Below are 17,185 nucleotides of genomic sequence, written 5' to 3'. Positions count from 1 at the left end.
ATATCCAAATACTTTATATAAAGTGTAAAATTACATTATAATAAATATAATTATAAATTTATATATACATATATCTTGTGCTTTATTCATAGCTTTACTATTTAGGAGTAAAAAAATAAATAAATGAAATTTATAATCTTCCAGATTCTTATTTATATACAATCTTTATTCAATTATGACATTTAACATTTCATAATCTTCATATTTTTACTTGGAGTTTGCGAATATAAGCGTTCGGATACTTTCGCGAGTCACTATGTGGGTGTAATATCGTATAGCTTTGCTCCGTGTTTAACGGCAATGACAAAATTGAAAACCGCGATCGAACGAAATATACTATTACTGCCCATTTTACAATTTAAGAGTAATTCAAGACACAAGACAAAGATGAAATATTTTTTCAACGAGAAAAGCCTCTTACCTTCCTTTATCTTAATCGAAGAAAAGGTGTTGAAAAAAGAAGAAACACAAGTACCATACAATCGGTTTATTCGTTTCATTGAACAATTTTCGTAATGTATTTACAATAATAATATGTTCCTATTTATGCGCAAAATGATTTCAACGACCATACAATGTATAAAATGTTTCGTTATGTAGCTACAAAAAGGAAATGGAGATGATTACAAACTATGCACATATTAAATTGTAGCAGACTTTAGTAGACTGTACTGTACTTAAAATACTACTCGAACGAGTGCATAAAATAAAAACAAGTGAAACCAAACGATAGGTATCCATCGCAGTATTGCATATATTACTTAACACAGTTTCGGAAAATGTGATAGTCGACACATAATATTAAGAAAAACTAGACACGACTTTTTTTTTATACGTATAAAAATGCAATAAATATATATATATTTTTCATATTATTTATCGATATTTCGCCAACGAATGAACAGGAGTGCGCGTGCATCACTTAAAATCTAATCGGTCGGGATTTCGCGATAATGGAAAGTTATTAAATTTCAAAAGAAACACAATTTCCTACGCGCCATGATAAAGTATAACATGAAGGCGATCATCCAAGAAATAAAATTGTACCAAGTGGAAGCAATAGCTAATAGAAGAGCAAAACCAGTGTCGGGCGGTTTGGAGCGAGCCCAGGTGGTCTCGTTTGGCCGTATATAATCTATAAAATCAAAGATTGCTCCGCAGGAAAGTCTATCGTGAATAACCTGTAGAAAGAAGGAAAAAAATGAAATAATCGTGCAATAGAGATGGGTCGAAGATACGAAAGTGAAAAAAGGAACTCGATAGAGATATGTATAATAAATACATCTTATTGTTAGCTTAACTAGACTTTCATGCGAGGGTAATATCAAGACATACCTGGGCTTGGCGTCCAGTTAAACTTAAAGCTTGTATCAGTATGGCCCTGTAATGGTCGCAAGTTTTATAAAAACCATCGGTTATTATTATTGCGTGAGACAATGACAAACAGGAAAGTAATATCGCAAGACAGACAAAAGGCATCCATCTTTGGTACGGTGATAGACTTCGTCTGGATTCAGCCTCTACACTCAGCGGTGGTTCGCTGATACCGAATTCTCTGCGAATGTGAAAATATAGTGATCCGGTTTCCAACAATACTATTGTGAGCAAATACGATTTTATTTGTTACATTCATATTAACGGATATCTAACAAATTTTATGCAAAGTTGTGTAAAAATACGAAGAGTCCAACTCTCAATATGACCAATTTCAGTCCTCCTCCTAATCGTACCTGCTATCATTATCATCATTGTAGGTTCGTATAGGTATATTTAACTTCTTCCTACAACTCCTATATCCATGATATCCGGCAAGACATAAATCCAGTAGAACAGTCGGCACCAAGCCGTATACACCAAATTTACAGATCTTTCCAGTACCCCCCCCAAGAATACCGAAGGCGTTTTTAGAGTATAATATACAACCGCAATCGACGCTAACACAAACATCCAAAATCAATGCCCAGTATTGCCAAACGGTGGTTATGCAGATCATCGATGTCATCGATGTAATTACACTGGAAATATACAGCACACTGAGAAATCGCTCAATTCCCTTTTGCATCATTTTATAAATGTATTTTCTCTCTTCTTCCTCTCGTTACTTCTTCTTCTTCTGTAGGAAGCAAATGTTACCTAAGAATTAATATAGATATTGTATCAAATAACTTGATATTTCCCTCCTTCTTCGATTTTATCATTTTAATCATTGTGATTCTGACTTGTATATAGATTATACGATTTTATTATTATTACTATATGTCTACATTGTGATTTGTGATTAATTTTCTTCGCTACCACTTGTTTGTGTTCATTATTTCTCATTATTATATCACGTACGTATACATATACATATGTACATGTATATATATGTGTGCGATTTTTATTTTGATCTTGATATTCATTGTTCAAATATTAGTCTTAAATAATGTAATATGATCGAAATCAGTATATGCATAATTATAGAATATTCTTTGATAAACCATACCCTCTTGCGCTTTTCGATTGATTTACAGTACGAGAAACTAAAATATATAAAACATACTATATCATGCTATATCGAAAATCACAAATAATAAAAAATATGAAAAATAAATTCGAAAAATTATTAAATAGTCGAATAAGAAAGGAACAGACAAATAGAAATGGAAGTAAGAACACTGCGAAAAAGAGAAAAGGACATTGATACGAAAGAAGAGAAGAGAATAACGTTCTGATGAAAAATGTAATATAACAAGGAAAACAAGGAACCTATACTATTAACCAACGATAGCAATTTTGTGAAACTAACATTTTCTGAAATTTCAATACAAACGCGCGGGTACAAATGTAAAGTGTTGTGTTAACGATTGGTTGTCTGTTCGTTAAAGTAAATATTTTCATAACTACTACCATTTCCTCTCGACTACTACTATTTTTATAATAATGATTCATCGATAATTTTTCTATGTTTACCTTAAACAATATGAAATAGAATAACGTTATCTAAACTTGTTCATTAATGTATGTGGTAATTAGCGTTTCTTAATAGGCAAGCAAACAGAACAATCGAATTACATATACTTTTAGTCCTGTTTTTATCATACAAATCAAGTAAAATTACGTAAAAACGAATGTTCGACGAATTAAAGAATATCACGAAACAATTCATCCGATCCATGCAAATTCGTGATTAAACTTGTTTATTGCAGTTTTTATACCATGCATGTGTTCCATCGTTGTATTCGGTCATAATTATGCACCAAATGCACATCTACACCTATTTCTCAACAATGAGATATTTTTGTAGCGCGATGGAAGTAGATGTTTAGCACTATGTATTATACAATCCCTTACCCAAGTTTACTAAAGTCGATAATAGTTCAATGATGAAGCTTTTTGAAACGTTGTAGCACTTTATGAAAGAATACCTCTTTTTTTCTTTCTCTTAATAAGCTATTCAGTTCCAAAATATATTTTTCTAGTAAAATATTGCTTCCTTGCTGATACGAACAACTTTGGCTTACATCGAAGCGTTCATGTGTCCATGAACATCGCGTGTTTCTTGTTCAAATAAGCCGTGAATTTTCACTAATACACTTATCGATGTAACATCTATACGAACGTCAAAGATCGTACCGAGTAAAGATCAAATATTTACCTTTTACAATAAATGTTTGCGTCCAGTATATTTTTAACCGTCATTATAGAAATTATCGATTCCAATGTGCAATAATGCAAATCGGGAAAACGAGTTAAATTTTTATTTCCGTTTTACTGTTCGTACTTTTATCGATCTTTTCATTATCAATCGAAACTCGCACGTTTATATTACATACATTACTAATGATACCATTTCTGTTGAGATAATGATCAAGTTTGAGCTAATTTAGTAATTAACGAATAATTTGAATGATCGGTCGTTACTTCTCTCGATTTTTCTTTTTTCACTTAAATTTTTCTCTGTTTTTCGAGAATGGTTGAGAACATGAAGATAAACTTTGATAAGATTATCGTGCCTTACCGATATATGATAGTAATCCAGATGTCACACGTAAACTGTACAGCCTGTCGGTATTGCCGATATAAATCTAAAACTATATATATATAGCTATATATATATATATATATATAGTTTTACACACACACACTTATAATTTCTATATATAAAAAAACACATGCGCGCGCACACGTATACATATGACAGCTATGTTGCATTATATATTATATTATTTGTATTATAAATTAATTTGGCATATTTCATTAAACTGTTTATATTCTATAAAATTGTCCAACATGATTTTTTCTATGTACAAAACAAATCATTTTCGTTGTGCAAATTTCTAGTAGTTCAAAATCTTCTTCCTCATACTTCATTTAGATCTGTAAAAAAAAGTAAAGGAAAACGTGTGAGTAGGATATGCCCAATAACGTTACGATTGTTTATGTTGTATTAATCGTGCAATACGTGTTATCAGGATACTTAAAATGGAACAATCTTATGAAGAATACTAATAGAATTTGTTTTATTCGATCAGTTTATTTTTTGCTTCCATTATTTCATCTCTGTTTTTTTCCTTTCTTTCATTTAAATTCTTTTTTTTTACTTTTGATAAATTAACAAAAGGAAATTATATAATTTTCTAGAAAATAGAATATAATAAAAATCACTAATACGAATGCAATTTTGTGAAACTAAGATTAAAAAGGGCATAAGCACTTATTGCGAAAGCGATTATTATTGAAAGCGAACATAATTTATTTTTACTCTTATATATTCAGATGGATAGATATATTAAATAACAATTTCACTCAATGATACGATACAAAATTGAAGGACAATAAGTGTAGGGTTACTTTTATATACGAAATTGGTACATGTTAAAATAAAGATAAGGTTTAAAAGATATTGTTCGTAATTAATGTAATGAAAAACTGATTGTTTTCTGAATCACTAAAGCCATATAGTACTTGAACAAAGAGCACAAGGAATATAAGAACATATAAAGGTTTTTGCGATAAATATTTAAAAATATTTTGACAATATACTAAATGTATAAAACTTGAATGTTTTTGATCGAAATAGGAATGGTAAAATTGATCACCTTTGACAATGTCCGTAAGTAAAAATATTGTTTTTATATAATTTGTACCAATTACAGAATGTAAACTCTCATGTCATCTCCTTGTTAGTACTATTATAAAATTAAAACCTTTATAAGAAAAATATTCGGAATAGCCAAAGGTTTTGGTGTTACACACAGTCTTACGCCGGATTTACGTTGCGATGCCTCAATTCCTGTAAGACTTCCCGATTACTCCATAAGCAATATACAGATGCTATTGCCAGTCCTACACAACCACCTAATGCACATTTTTTCAAGCCAGCTGAAACAATTAATCAATCATTTGCACAAATTCGATAGATGAATCTTTTTTAGCCACATAAATATTACTTAAATGAAACATACATGTAGATTTGAACAACATGCCTGTCCCAGTTGCTGCTGCTAAAGTATTCAAGGAATCATCCGTGCCTCTGGCCCAAGATAACAGCACACCAAATCCACTATACATTACAGACACTATTCCAAACGTGTTTGCTAATGATGAACCACTTTTCATAACATGGTTGATTAATCTACCAAGGAAAGAATTATATGCAATTTGTTGACATGTCATGGCACGTATAATGTAAAATTACCTACGTTACTAATACTAAAAGAATATTAAAGTACATACTGAGTTCTTCTAAGCTTGCCAGTTTGATCAGCTAATGATGTTGCTTTAATTCCTCTATATAAACCAGTTGTACCGCCAATACCAGCTCCTATGATACATGCTGCACCAATCTGACTGAAAGCCAATTCAAATCTTCCTCTTCGTTTTGCAGCTCCCTCAGGAAATATGTATTCTGGCTGACTTGGAGGAAGATACGCAGGATCAAAGTTTAAATATGGACTAAGTGGTGCTAACCCTTGTTGCGACGTAACTGGTAAATATGATGTAACATATTATAAAATATCTCTGACTTTGATATTAATATGAAATGTCTAACTATACATATGACACTATACAAATTCTAAATAAAACAAATATTCTTCCAGTATTTTGTAAAATATTTTATTTATACATAATATTGAAATTATTGTTTCCTTTTAATATTCAATTGTTTATCTCCGATATAACAAATTTATAGCAACGGCTTTATTTTGAAAATACATCATGAGTATTTACATAAATTCTACACGTATGAACAGATATAAAATATTATAAAAAAATATAATAAAGAAACGGCAGTACATATCGCCTCATACTATACATATATATGTACTTATATATTGAGGTTATACGATCATATTTAATTAATTATACTTGGCTTTGGATTTTACAATCTACATATAAATTATGCCTCTCTAAGTAATATTAATATAATGTAATAATCACATTATTCGTGAATTGATAATGTACATGACTTTATTATTCAATGAATTATTAACTTTTAACTTACCTGGTATATTTAAATTTCCATATTTTCCATTGTTTATTGTACTTTTAACATTCTCATCACGTAAATCTATCATTTTCGATGTTAGACCGGTTAAATTTTGGTTTACTCTATTACCTCGTAGACTTACGAATGGCCTGAGTTCGTGTTCGCACGTTTCTTCATAAAATTAGTTTAAACCGCGTACTCTGAATATGTCGAGAATCATTTTCTGTAGGTCAAATGAAGTGATTAGAGATACCTATCGTAAAATATTACATATTTTCAGAAAGAGGAAGAAAAGAAGAGGGTGGAGTAACAATAAAAAATTGTCGGTATGTACCAAGCAAATATTTATGTAAAATAGCTAAATATGAATAGAAGAAAAGAACGATACTCATATTGTCTTCCTTTCTTTTATTTCGTTATCTTTATTTTTTCTTAACATAACAACACATTATGTATAACTAACTTGTTGTAATTATTATTATAATGTAGATAATAAGTTCAGGAATTTAAAACAACAACCATAAATATTATAGAAATTATTTATTATTACATATAGTGAGATTTTAATTTAATCGCTTATTTGTAATAAAATTATTTCTTGACAATCCTATTTTAAATAACCCTATCATACACATCAAACGTCATAAAAAATATTATTTGACGTATCCACGTTACCTGCAGAAAAATTAAAATAATCTTAAAATGTAGAAACATAAAAATTATGTGAAAAATATATAATTAAAGTCTCGTTGGTATATGTGTACGCATCACTTACGCTAAAAAACATCTGAACTATCAGTTGTCGATAATTGAAAATATAGGTGGTTGTAGAAATTTATTTAGATAATAACAATAAATAGACATTTAGATACAGAGTAATATGAGAAAAGAATATATATGTATATATAAATAACTAAAAAGAATATATATATAGTATGATATGCTTACGATATAAAATAAAACATAATTTTATTGAAGTTTAACATACTTTGTTCCGACGACATACAATGCAAGTATTTAAATACGCGTGTAAGTTGTCAAATAAAAATTAGAAAGTTCTTAATTAGAATCGAAATTGAAAGCAAGTTGATTGAATTTAGTCGGAATCGGAATAACGTAAAACGAGCATATCGATCCCTGTTTCTTCTTTCTGATACTTTTCTACTTCTATTTCTATGTAGATAGATATCAGCAATGTCGTGTTCTGTAAACCGAGCGAAAAAGTGGAGGGGAAAAGCATTAAAGACACAAGCGACCTCTGTTGTGGGAATGGTTGTGGGCGCGCATCAAACTATGCATTGCATTGCTGTTGAAAATGGCGTCAGGCTCGGAGGTGCCAGAATATTCGTCCCCAGCAAAACGACGAAAAGTTGACGGCATCGGTTACAACGGCGTCAGTTGCGTGAAACCTGATTTCCAAGATTGTCAGACGTCGCATGATACCCCCAATGAAGATCTCGAAGGTATTTTGATAAAAATATGGTCGATTCATTAATGAAATTTGCAAGATTGCAAGATGGCGGTTAAGAAGGCGTCCGCTTTTCTTCCGTGGTTATCGGTTCATTCGTAGTTGACTGAAGACAAGAGCCGCCATGACAGTTTCTATGTATGTCGCATATCTAACTTCGTAGTTCATTTTTCATTTTATCCAGTATATTATTGCGATGTTACTAAATTTTTATTTTGTAATCCAATAAAATTATTTGTTAATTAACTTGTTTCGAACTGCTCCCCCAACACATTCTTTATAGAAGTAATCGTAAGTGAAAATTCACTCGGTGAAAATAGAAAAACTAGTATCAGCGCGATATAAAGGTGTGTGCATAGTAAGATGTATTCGACGAACGTTCACAGATGGCATGATAGACGATTTCATTATACACAATCCATGAACGATAAGTAGGTACGCGCTTTTCTATCCGATTTAACGGCATCCCGCCAATTTTTGAATATTTTCAAAATGATTTATTACCAATAGATTTCTATTTTCACTTGGATAAATACATCTGTTTCTACATTATTACGTTCGATAAATCGAGGAAATATGAAAAAGTTGGTTTTGTGAGTTTTACTTTTCCTATAACCGTAATTAATGCAGGAAAATAGAAAATTAAAGGAAATAATAAGGAAAAAAGAAAATTGTTTTAATATCTTATTACTTATGTAATAAAGAAATACATAGTTAATACTTTTACAGAAACATATGGTGGAGATAGTGGATTCAATGAATTAAGCGATGAGTCAAAATCAGCATCTATTTCACCAGATGCTACAAACTTAATGACAACTCCATCACGAATTGACTCAACTAGTGATGACACTGGTTGTCCGTAAGTTTCATTTATACATATATCATCCATTCTTTATTCACTTTGCTGTAATTAATTGTTGAATTTTCACAAATCACAGCGAAAAGTAAATTACCTCTCCCCCTATGTAACATTCCAGAATTGACACAGCAGATGAGAAGGATGAAGTATCATCAACAGTTTCAAATTTATCTGATTTATCAGGACTCTCTGATTTTTCTGGTGAAGGTGATATTAATCATCAATGGAGAAATGCATCTTCGTGGGTTCAGAAGCAGATGTTGATAGGTGCAGATCCTCGAGATCTTTTACATCATCTTCTCATGGATTCTACACAAATTCCAGAGCAGGTCGATGACCTGACTCTTTGGAAGGTGTGTAAAAGGAAACTATTTAATACTATCTAATAATATATTGTACATTGAAAGTTTTAATATCCATTTTTTATTACCCAATATTTTATTCGGATGTATTTCAGATTATAATAAATATGATGTCAGAACCACCACGTCGACAAAAATTAAAACATATAAATACTTTAACAGATGTTGTTAGATTGATACGTAATAGTAATAGAATAATAGTTCTAACTGGAGCAGGAGTAAGCGTTAGTTGTGGAATTCCTGATTTTAGAAGTAGAGATGGTATTTACTCGAGATTGGCACAAGATTTTCCAGATTTACCAGATCCACAGGTGATGCAACTATAAAATATGTTCTTTGATTTATCAATTTTATTTAGAAATTTCCTTCCTTCTACATTAATCGTCATTTGTTCCATTAGGCAATGTTTGACATTAACTATTTTGGTCAAGACCCAAGACCATTTTACAAGTTTGCACGAGAAATATATCCTGGACAATTTAAACCTAGTCCTTGTCATAGGTTCATAAAAATGCTTGACAAACAACAGAAACTTTTAAGAAATTACTCGCAAAATATCGATACATTGGAGCAAGTGGCAGGCATTGTAAATGTTATCGAATGTCATGGTGAGTGACGTATATATGTATATACCCGTACATATACTGCATACACACGCACATATTTACACATACTTACAATCAGAAATTTGTTTCTCATTTTGGAATTAAACCGATTTTTTCACGATATTCAAGGTTCTTTTGCTACTGCATCGTGTACAAGGTGTAAATATCAAGTGAAAGCTGACGACATTAGAGAAGACATATTTTCCCAGAGGATACCATTGTGTCCAAAATGTCGAGTTAATACTTTGCCTCCCATTTCGGAAACTAATCTTAACGAAAATTATAAAGGTAATTATAAATATTAGACACTCTGATAACATTGACTGATGTTGTTATGTGATCTATGGTCATTTTGTAGTCTTTTATTGCTAATTTCTCTGTGGTGTGGAAAATTAGCTACCTAGTGATAGTTTTTGCTATTAGTCTTTCCTGTAGCGCGTCGCGAGTCGGTGGCCATGAGAGAACATTATCTACTCTTAACGGAATACGTCTTCGCTAAATGATGTTGCCATTTACTCTGATCTACGCATAAGTTGATACATCAATTGTAACTACGAGTAAAACCTTGGCTTGTTTATAAGCATATAAGGTAAACTTTTAAAAGTTGCATCAAGTTACCCGTGCGTGCTGTTTAGCCAGATTTGCGGGGTACAGTTTACGATACGCCGTTCAAACGTTTCTCAAACTAAAAAGATACGATCTGTGTTTACGATCAAGTAAAACACACAGCGCAATCTGCTACGGCTAACGGAAATGTTAGTAACAGGATAATTTTCATTATAAATTTTTATAATTTACAGATTTAGTGACACAGGGTATAATGAAACCAGACATTGTTTTCTTTGGCGAAGGACTTCCGGATGCTTTTCACGATGCGATGGCCAAAGATAAAGATGAATGTGATCTTTTAATTGTAATCGGATCGTCATTGAAGGTCCGACCAGTAGCATTAATACCTTCCTCCATTCCGTCTCATGTTCCACAGATTCTTATTAATCGTGAATCGTTGCCACATCTAAAGTTTGATGTTGAACTCTTAGGAGATGGCGACATTATTATAAATCAACTCTGCCACTTGTAAGTAACAAATATCAGCGATTTTGTGTGTGTGCGTGCGTGCGTGCGTGTGTGTGTGTGTGCGCGCGTGTGCGTGTGCGTGTGCGTGCGCGTGCGTGCGTGCAAAGAGGAATGTTATATCATATATATATCTTTACATTTTTAAAGAATGGAGAGTAGTTATAAAGAAGTATGCTGGAACGATACGATCCTTAAAGAAGCAACGCAGCTTTTGCCGATGCGTCACTTACCAGATGACACTTGGGAGCAAAGCCAAGATACTACGTCAAACACTGTATTGTCTCGAGATAGTATGGAGACTGATTTTAAATTGCACGATTCATGTTCTATTGAAAGTCAAGACAGTCTAATGGTTCATGATAATGTCGTAGAGCAATACGTGGAAAATATGAATGCGCGCGTTTCTCCCTTCTGCAATGACCACACGAATAGTATGGAAGACAAGTTCAACCTTTTGGAGGAAAGTCCAAAGAGAAGATTAGGCGAGTCTAGTGTGGAAAGTAGTCCAAAAAGAATGAATTTTGGCAGCAATTGCATGTTAGATTTTAACTTGTGTTCCTCGAAGACAGAGAATACTTCAGAGAGTTCGATCGATTATAAATTTCATACTGTTTCTGTAGAATCTACATCAAAGGATATCGGGAAAATTTACAGTTTAGAAGAGTGTCAAGTATTTCCAAGGATAATAGAAATCTCTTCGGAAAGTACATTATTAGATTCTACCTTAAAGCCACATCATTGCATCGAAAATAGAGCATCGTTAAAAATTAATAGTGATTACTCTACGATGGATCCTATTGAAATTGAAAAAATGAATTTTAAACCGAGACAAGCTTCTATCGATTCTGCATTAGACTCCGGTGTAGGTGATAGTTGTAACAGTGTAGACAGTCGAGAAGATAAAACTAACAAAGAAGAATTAAAAAATGGAAGATTGGATCGGCACTGTTGGCATTCTAAAGTACGAAAAAGTCTTGCCGTGAGATTACCAGGTATATATATATTTCTTCCTTTTATAATTGTATGAAAATTACAATATGTACATAAAAACAATTTTTACATTATATGTAAAAATATAAGTTGTACGTTGCAACTATTTCTTTTTACAGAAAATTCCTATTATCAGTTGGCACCTGGAAAGTATATATTTCCTGGAGCAGAAGTGTATTCAGATCCTGAAGAGTATGATCATCGTTCACTTTTCATAAATTCCGAAAGTTCAGATAGCGATAGTGATTCTTCCTCCGTGGAAGAAGAAGAGGAGGATGAAGGAGAGGAGGAGGAAGAAGAAGATGAAGAAGATGAGGATGAGGGGAAAGAAGAACAAGTGGATGATGGTGAGGATGAGGTGGGGGAAGTGGAGAAGCCAGATTTAAAAAAAGAAGGCCACAAGGTATTCGGGGCTAATAAGAAGAAGGATGAACAAAAAGAAATAGTGAAAGAATATGGGAAAAGAGAAACAAACGATAAAAGGGAGATGAATAAGGAAGGGGAAAAGGAAAAAAATCAACGAAAAGCAATGAAAAGGGAAGATGAGAGGAGAAGCATGAATAAGTTTCAAAACGAGAATATTTTAGAAGACTAAAGAAATGTAAGTTTGTTATTACTTGAGAATTAACACAGACCAGAGTGAAAAATTGGAATTGGGAAAGAAAAAGAATATTAATGCAGAAGCTGATACTTAGCGTGACTGAAGATATAAAATGAACAACAGCAAATTACTCGTACAGTTATGTACATTACTTAGGGTAAATTGTATCTAAGCAGTAATGTTTCAATTCTTATTATCTTCATCAAACTTCCTAGTCTGATGAAGCAAACAATAAATAGTTGGAGAAAAGTGCAATTTTTACCGCATTACACGTGTACAAGCATAGTAAGTACACATACAAAAAGAAAAAAGAACGGGGATTTATAAATAAGACATATGTTTATCTTTCAATAAGATCTGTTAGTAATTTAGTACAGGCTGATTCTCTCGTTAGTTAACTCGATGATAGTAACGCCAATTATACTGTAAATCACATACTTTTCTTTTCGTTTTTCATATATACATATTTTTGCGCGCGCGTACGCACAGGAAAGGGGAGGAAGAGCTATTTCTGCCCTAGATGCTGACATAAGGTTGATTCTGGCTTTTGATAACAGATGTAAGCCGACATGGCGTTATTACTGCAGTGGCATTGCCTCTGTATTAATTAACGAAAGTATCACCCTGCAAAGTAGTATAACAGTTTCTTTAAGTAAACAGCGTTTTACTATCAACTAGTCACAGGACATTGGAAAATACTGTGATTCCTTGTTTTGTATTTACATCAAAAACGTAGCGCAATGATTTAAATTCTTTTCCTTATTAAGTAGTAAATTTTTTTACAAACATGTTTTTCAATATAAAAGGATCATCGATATTGATGATGCAACAAGATCTTCAAATATCTTACAGTTTTGTGATTTTGAAAATATCCAAACTAAATATTTTCAGTGAATTTAATAATTTGCAAATAATTGACGGTTATGCTACAGTAATTCGCATTGTCACACACACGCACACACACACGCGCGCGCGCGCGCGCACGCACACATACACGATAAATCATTGCGATAATTTTTGAATAAGCAATTAAAAATTTGTAAAAAGCCTTTAGAAAATGCAAAAGAAAGGTTGTGCAAATATATCTATAAAACAGAAGGACGAAAAATTGCGGTTTTACTAAATTGATTAAGAAAGTAAAACTATCCATGACTCATTCGCGATAGATACTATACTCTCTTTATATATATTCTAATATTCTTTCAACATTGTATATAATATTTGATATTATTTCTCCTATTTTTCTTTGTTTCTTTTGTTTTGTTGCATACTAATATTACAAGTTTGGGAACCAATATGTAAAAAGAATTTGATTCGGGGATATAATTCCTAAATGTTTTATGAAGACAAAAAATAGATAATAGATATTCTGAATATTGTGCAATTGTAGAAGGATAAAGAAGATCTAGAACGTATTACGCTGTCTATTCTGGAGAAGGAAACAATGCGTACAATGAGTGTTGAATGCGATAAAACAATGCACATCAGTGTTTACTCATTGAAATAGAAATACAGAAGGATGTAGCTGTAAAGAATGAATTCTCTTCAATTTGGAATATGTTACAAATATATGCATTGTTACATGTGCAAAATTAGTTTTCGTGAAAAGTATTTAACCGGTCGTCTTAAGAGAAAGTTTAATAACAGACAATGAACAATTCCTTCTCTTAGTAAAAAGGAAACATAAGGGAAGAAGATTCCATGATAAATTAGTATTTGCTTTAACATTTGAACTATTTCTACTTATTACTATTATTTCGCTCTTACGATTTATATTATTATAACATGCTATTATCATTAAACATTTTGCTATTGCATCTACTGCGAAACTATCATTAGCAATTATTTATGTTCTGTAAATTATTATGTAAGTTAAGGAAATCGAAAGAATATCGTGTGTTAGATGTTCGAGAACTATGTATTTTTAAATACTTTATTTGATAATGTTTACGAATATACGAACAAAAAGTATTAATTATGTCACAAGACTTGTAGAAAAGAGTACATCGATACGTTTGGAATAACATTGAATGAATGAATAATCGTATGCGTGTGTACACACGCTTGTATGTATGTGTTGTATGTACAATTATAAAAAAAATTTTCAAAAACTACAGGAAGGTGCTCTGTATATTGTAAAATTTTAGCGTTGGAAAGTAAGAAGGAAAGAAAGAAAGAAAGGAAACTGGTTAATGATGAAGATGAATACAGTCTAGAAATAGTTTTAAGTTTTAGCGATAAGTTTCTGATTAAATCCGAAGGCAAAATTAGTCCCAATGATGTCATACTGAATGTGTCTAGATTTGTTAGGTTTTGATTTTTTTTCATTGGAGCACGGGCGAATGTACAAAGCAATGTTGGATAGTTTTGGCATTGCGTGTTATTTTTATATGAAGAAAGAAATCAGTGAATGAATATGAACGAGAGAAAGAGAATGAGCAAGATAGAGAGAGATGATAGAATAGTAACAGAATTAAAAGAGAAAAATAATGAGAGAAGAATAATATGCGACGATATCCGAGAAATTGGATGTAATGAATGTAAATTACTTCTGTTATATGGATCATGTGATTGTAGAAGCATGCGTGTATGTATAGGCACAGTCGATGCCCTCTTGAAATGTATCGTCGCCATATTTATTAGGAAAGAACGAAATAATTATATGAAAATTTATTATACTTACTAGAGAGCAAAATAATTGTTCAAAAAAGCGTTATGCTTAAAGTCCAAGTACACGTATGTGCTTGTGTGGGTAGTTGCGCTCGTATATGCACATACGTGTGTATATAAGTGTATACATACTATATGTATACGAATATGTAAACGTGAATATGTGTGCGTGTAAATGAGAGGGAGAGGGAGAATGAGTGTATGTCCGTCACGAGTAGGAAACAAATGAGATTACTACACCACCAAGGATAATTCATGATTTGTTAAATACACTTTTAACATGTTGCATGAAGCTTTATTTTTTATTAGCGAGACATATAAGGGTGTAACGGAGAATTTGTTGGAACATTGAACTTTGCTAAAACATCTTGAATAATTCAAATGAGAGAGTGTAGTCAGTTTTATAAAATTTATAGGATATATCTTCCGCTATGTACAAATAGCTTTATTTATCATTGTTTTCTAAATCGATACGCAAGAAGTATGAATTAGGAATTTTTTAAAGCCTCCACCATTTGTCTTTATTTATTTAAAATTCACATAAATAAATATATAGTAGGTAGGTAAGTTGATAAAGAGTAAATAAATACATAACTAAAGAGGATATGATTAGGTAGATAAGTAGGTAGGTATGTAGGCAAATATTTTATAGATAGGTACACAAGTAAATAGATAGGGTAGGTAAAAAGCAGGCAGACAGGCAGGTACAGAACAGAGACGTATAAATAAAGAAAAAGTAAGATACATATACTATATGTATACTGCACGCAGTATGCATACACTTTACGTGTACGCAAAATATGTTGAATGCACAAACGGTGTATATATGAATGTACGTATACACGTAAAATATGTATAGAAAATTAATTTTAATTGACACTACAAATTTTCCATAACTTTTTGAAATTTGATTCCTCTCTCTCTCTCTCTCTCTTTCTCTCTCTCTCTGTTAATCGACTAGAAGCGTGATTGCGCTGTATTTCTCTCGAGTAAATAATGTTAATAGTATCATTTGTTTTGTTTTCGATGCATCATCAAAATTATATTTATTAATTTATTAGTATTTATTTCTTTAGATTTTGGCCATTTAAAAGAAGGAAAAAATAAGTATAACAATAATAGGACAGATGTGGAGAAAAATGTGGTGCATTTACATATGATAATACTGTTTAAATACGTCGCACGCTGTCGATTCAGAGAGAAACATCGCAAAGATTCGACAATCATGCCAATTTCTTTTTTTCCACGTACTGACTTTTTGTATAAATGTGTCACCTGTAAATATTTATTATTTTTACTATATGATGAGAATAGTGAACCACAATCGTTTCGGCTGAACAATGAATTCTGCAACATGCTTTTTTTCTTTTCAAATTAAAATATGAAATCAAACCATCTACAATCATTGCTGCTACTATTGTTGTTTTTGCATCTATTCTGTTTATACATATGTCAGATTGATACAAACTAAAAAATGTTAATCAATTTTTCTGGAAATTATTCATCGTTTAGCCGGTACGAAAGAACGAGAGGTGCAAAAGCTTTGAATTTTTTTATAATTTGTTATTTAATATAATGGATGTTATAGAAATGTTCTCTATATTTCAAACGTTATAAGTTTTCTGTTTCTTTGGTATTATTAACGTGTAAGCTTATCTTCTAAATTAAACACTTTTTTATGATAACAAAATGTCTTGTTAATTTTCATGCAATAATTTCATTCCCTTAGCAATCTTGAATTGAATTTATTATCATTATAAATTATTATGATCGTCATCATTATTATCATTATTATTATATCACTATTATTAGTTTTCTTCTTCTCCTTCTTGTTATTGTATTGATTACTAAGAAAGAATAATGAAAATTTTAACCAGGAAATTGAAGTATATGTAAAGCGCGACGTAGAACATATCGAAGTTTGATCAAAGCTCACATATTAAGTAAAAGAGGAATGAAAATAGCAATATCTGAAAGTCGAGTAATTTTTTGTTTTAGCAGACTGACTTCAAAGGATATTATTATTATTATATAATAATTGATTATAAAAAATGATTTTTCCTTCTACTGTATATGGT

At 31.5% G+C, this 17,185-nt stretch overlaps 3 protein-coding genes across 6 annotated transcripts; 1 reads left to right on the top strand and 2 right to left on the bottom strand.

The window, feature by feature from the left end:
• Nucleotides 1-420: 420 nt before the first annotated feature.
• Nucleotides 421-4,100, bottom strand: LOC117233269. The gene is made up of 3 exons (XM_033493405.1): nucleotides 1,731-4,100; nucleotides 1,336-1,555; nucleotides 421-1,181 (listed from the first exon to the last, which is right to left on the bottom strand). The coding sequence occupies exons 1-3, from the start codon at nucleotides 2,063-2,065 to the stop codon at nucleotides 972-974; spliced, it is 765 nt and encodes a 254-aa protein (XP_033349296.1). The 5' UTR covers nucleotides 2,066-4,100; the 3' UTR covers nucleotides 421-971.
• Nucleotides 4,101-4,192: 92 nt separating this feature from the next.
• Nucleotides 4,193-6,681, bottom strand: LOC117233277 (mitochondrial import inner membrane translocase subunit Tim23). 3 transcript variants are annotated; one of them, XM_033493417.1, is made up of 5 exons: nucleotides 6,488-6,681; nucleotides 5,719-5,968; nucleotides 5,448-5,617; nucleotides 5,247-5,364; nucleotides 4,193-4,359 (listed from the first exon to the last, which is right to left on the bottom strand). In XM_033493417.1, the coding sequence occupies exons 1-5, from the start codon at nucleotides 6,558-6,560 to the stop codon at nucleotides 4,350-4,352; spliced, it is 621 nt and encodes a 206-aa protein (XP_033349308.1). In that variant the 5' UTR covers nucleotides 6,561-6,681; the 3' UTR covers nucleotides 4,193-4,349. The 3 variants fall into 3 exon arrangements, 2 of the variants coding, with proteins under 2 accessions (XP_033349308.1, XP_033349318.1); XR_004493288.1 differs by having other exon boundaries at nucleotides 4,222-4,359; nucleotides 5,190-5,364; XM_033493427.1 differs by having other exon boundaries at nucleotides 4,222-4,359; nucleotides 5,239-5,364; nucleotides 6,488-6,679.
• Nucleotides 6,682-7,657: 976 nt separating this feature from the next.
• Nucleotides 7,658-12,813, top strand: LOC117233239 (NAD-dependent protein deacetylase sirtuin-1). 2 transcript variants are annotated; one of them, XM_033493371.1, is made up of 9 exons: nucleotides 7,658-7,935; nucleotides 8,670-8,802; nucleotides 8,921-9,155; nucleotides 9,260-9,475; nucleotides 9,565-9,772; nucleotides 9,899-10,057; nucleotides 10,570-10,846; nucleotides 10,994-11,838; nucleotides 11,956-12,813. In XM_033493371.1, the coding sequence occupies exons 1-9, from the start codon at nucleotides 7,788-7,790 to the stop codon at nucleotides 12,429-12,431; spliced, it is 2,697 nt and encodes an 898-aa protein (XP_033349262.1). In that variant the 5' UTR covers nucleotides 7,658-7,787; the 3' UTR covers nucleotides 12,432-12,813. The 2 variants fall into 2 exon arrangements, with proteins under 2 accessions (XP_033349262.1, XP_033349268.1); XM_033493377.1 differs by having other exon boundaries at nucleotides 7,781-8,371.
• The last annotated feature ends 4,372 nt before the right edge of the window (nucleotides 12,814-17,185 follow it).

The sequence above is a fragment of the Bombus vosnesenskii genome, unplaced genomic scaffold, assembly GCF_011952255.1.
Source record: "Bombus vosnesenskii isolate JDL3184/JDL3185 unplaced genomic scaffold, Bvos_JDL3184-5_v1.1 scf7180000013263, whole genome shotgun sequence".
In the NCBI taxonomy this organism is placed as follows: Eukaryota; Metazoa; Arthropoda; class Insecta; order Hymenoptera; family Apidae; genus Bombus; species Bombus vosnesenskii.
This window is presented reverse-complemented; position numbering and strand designations above follow the sequence as displayed.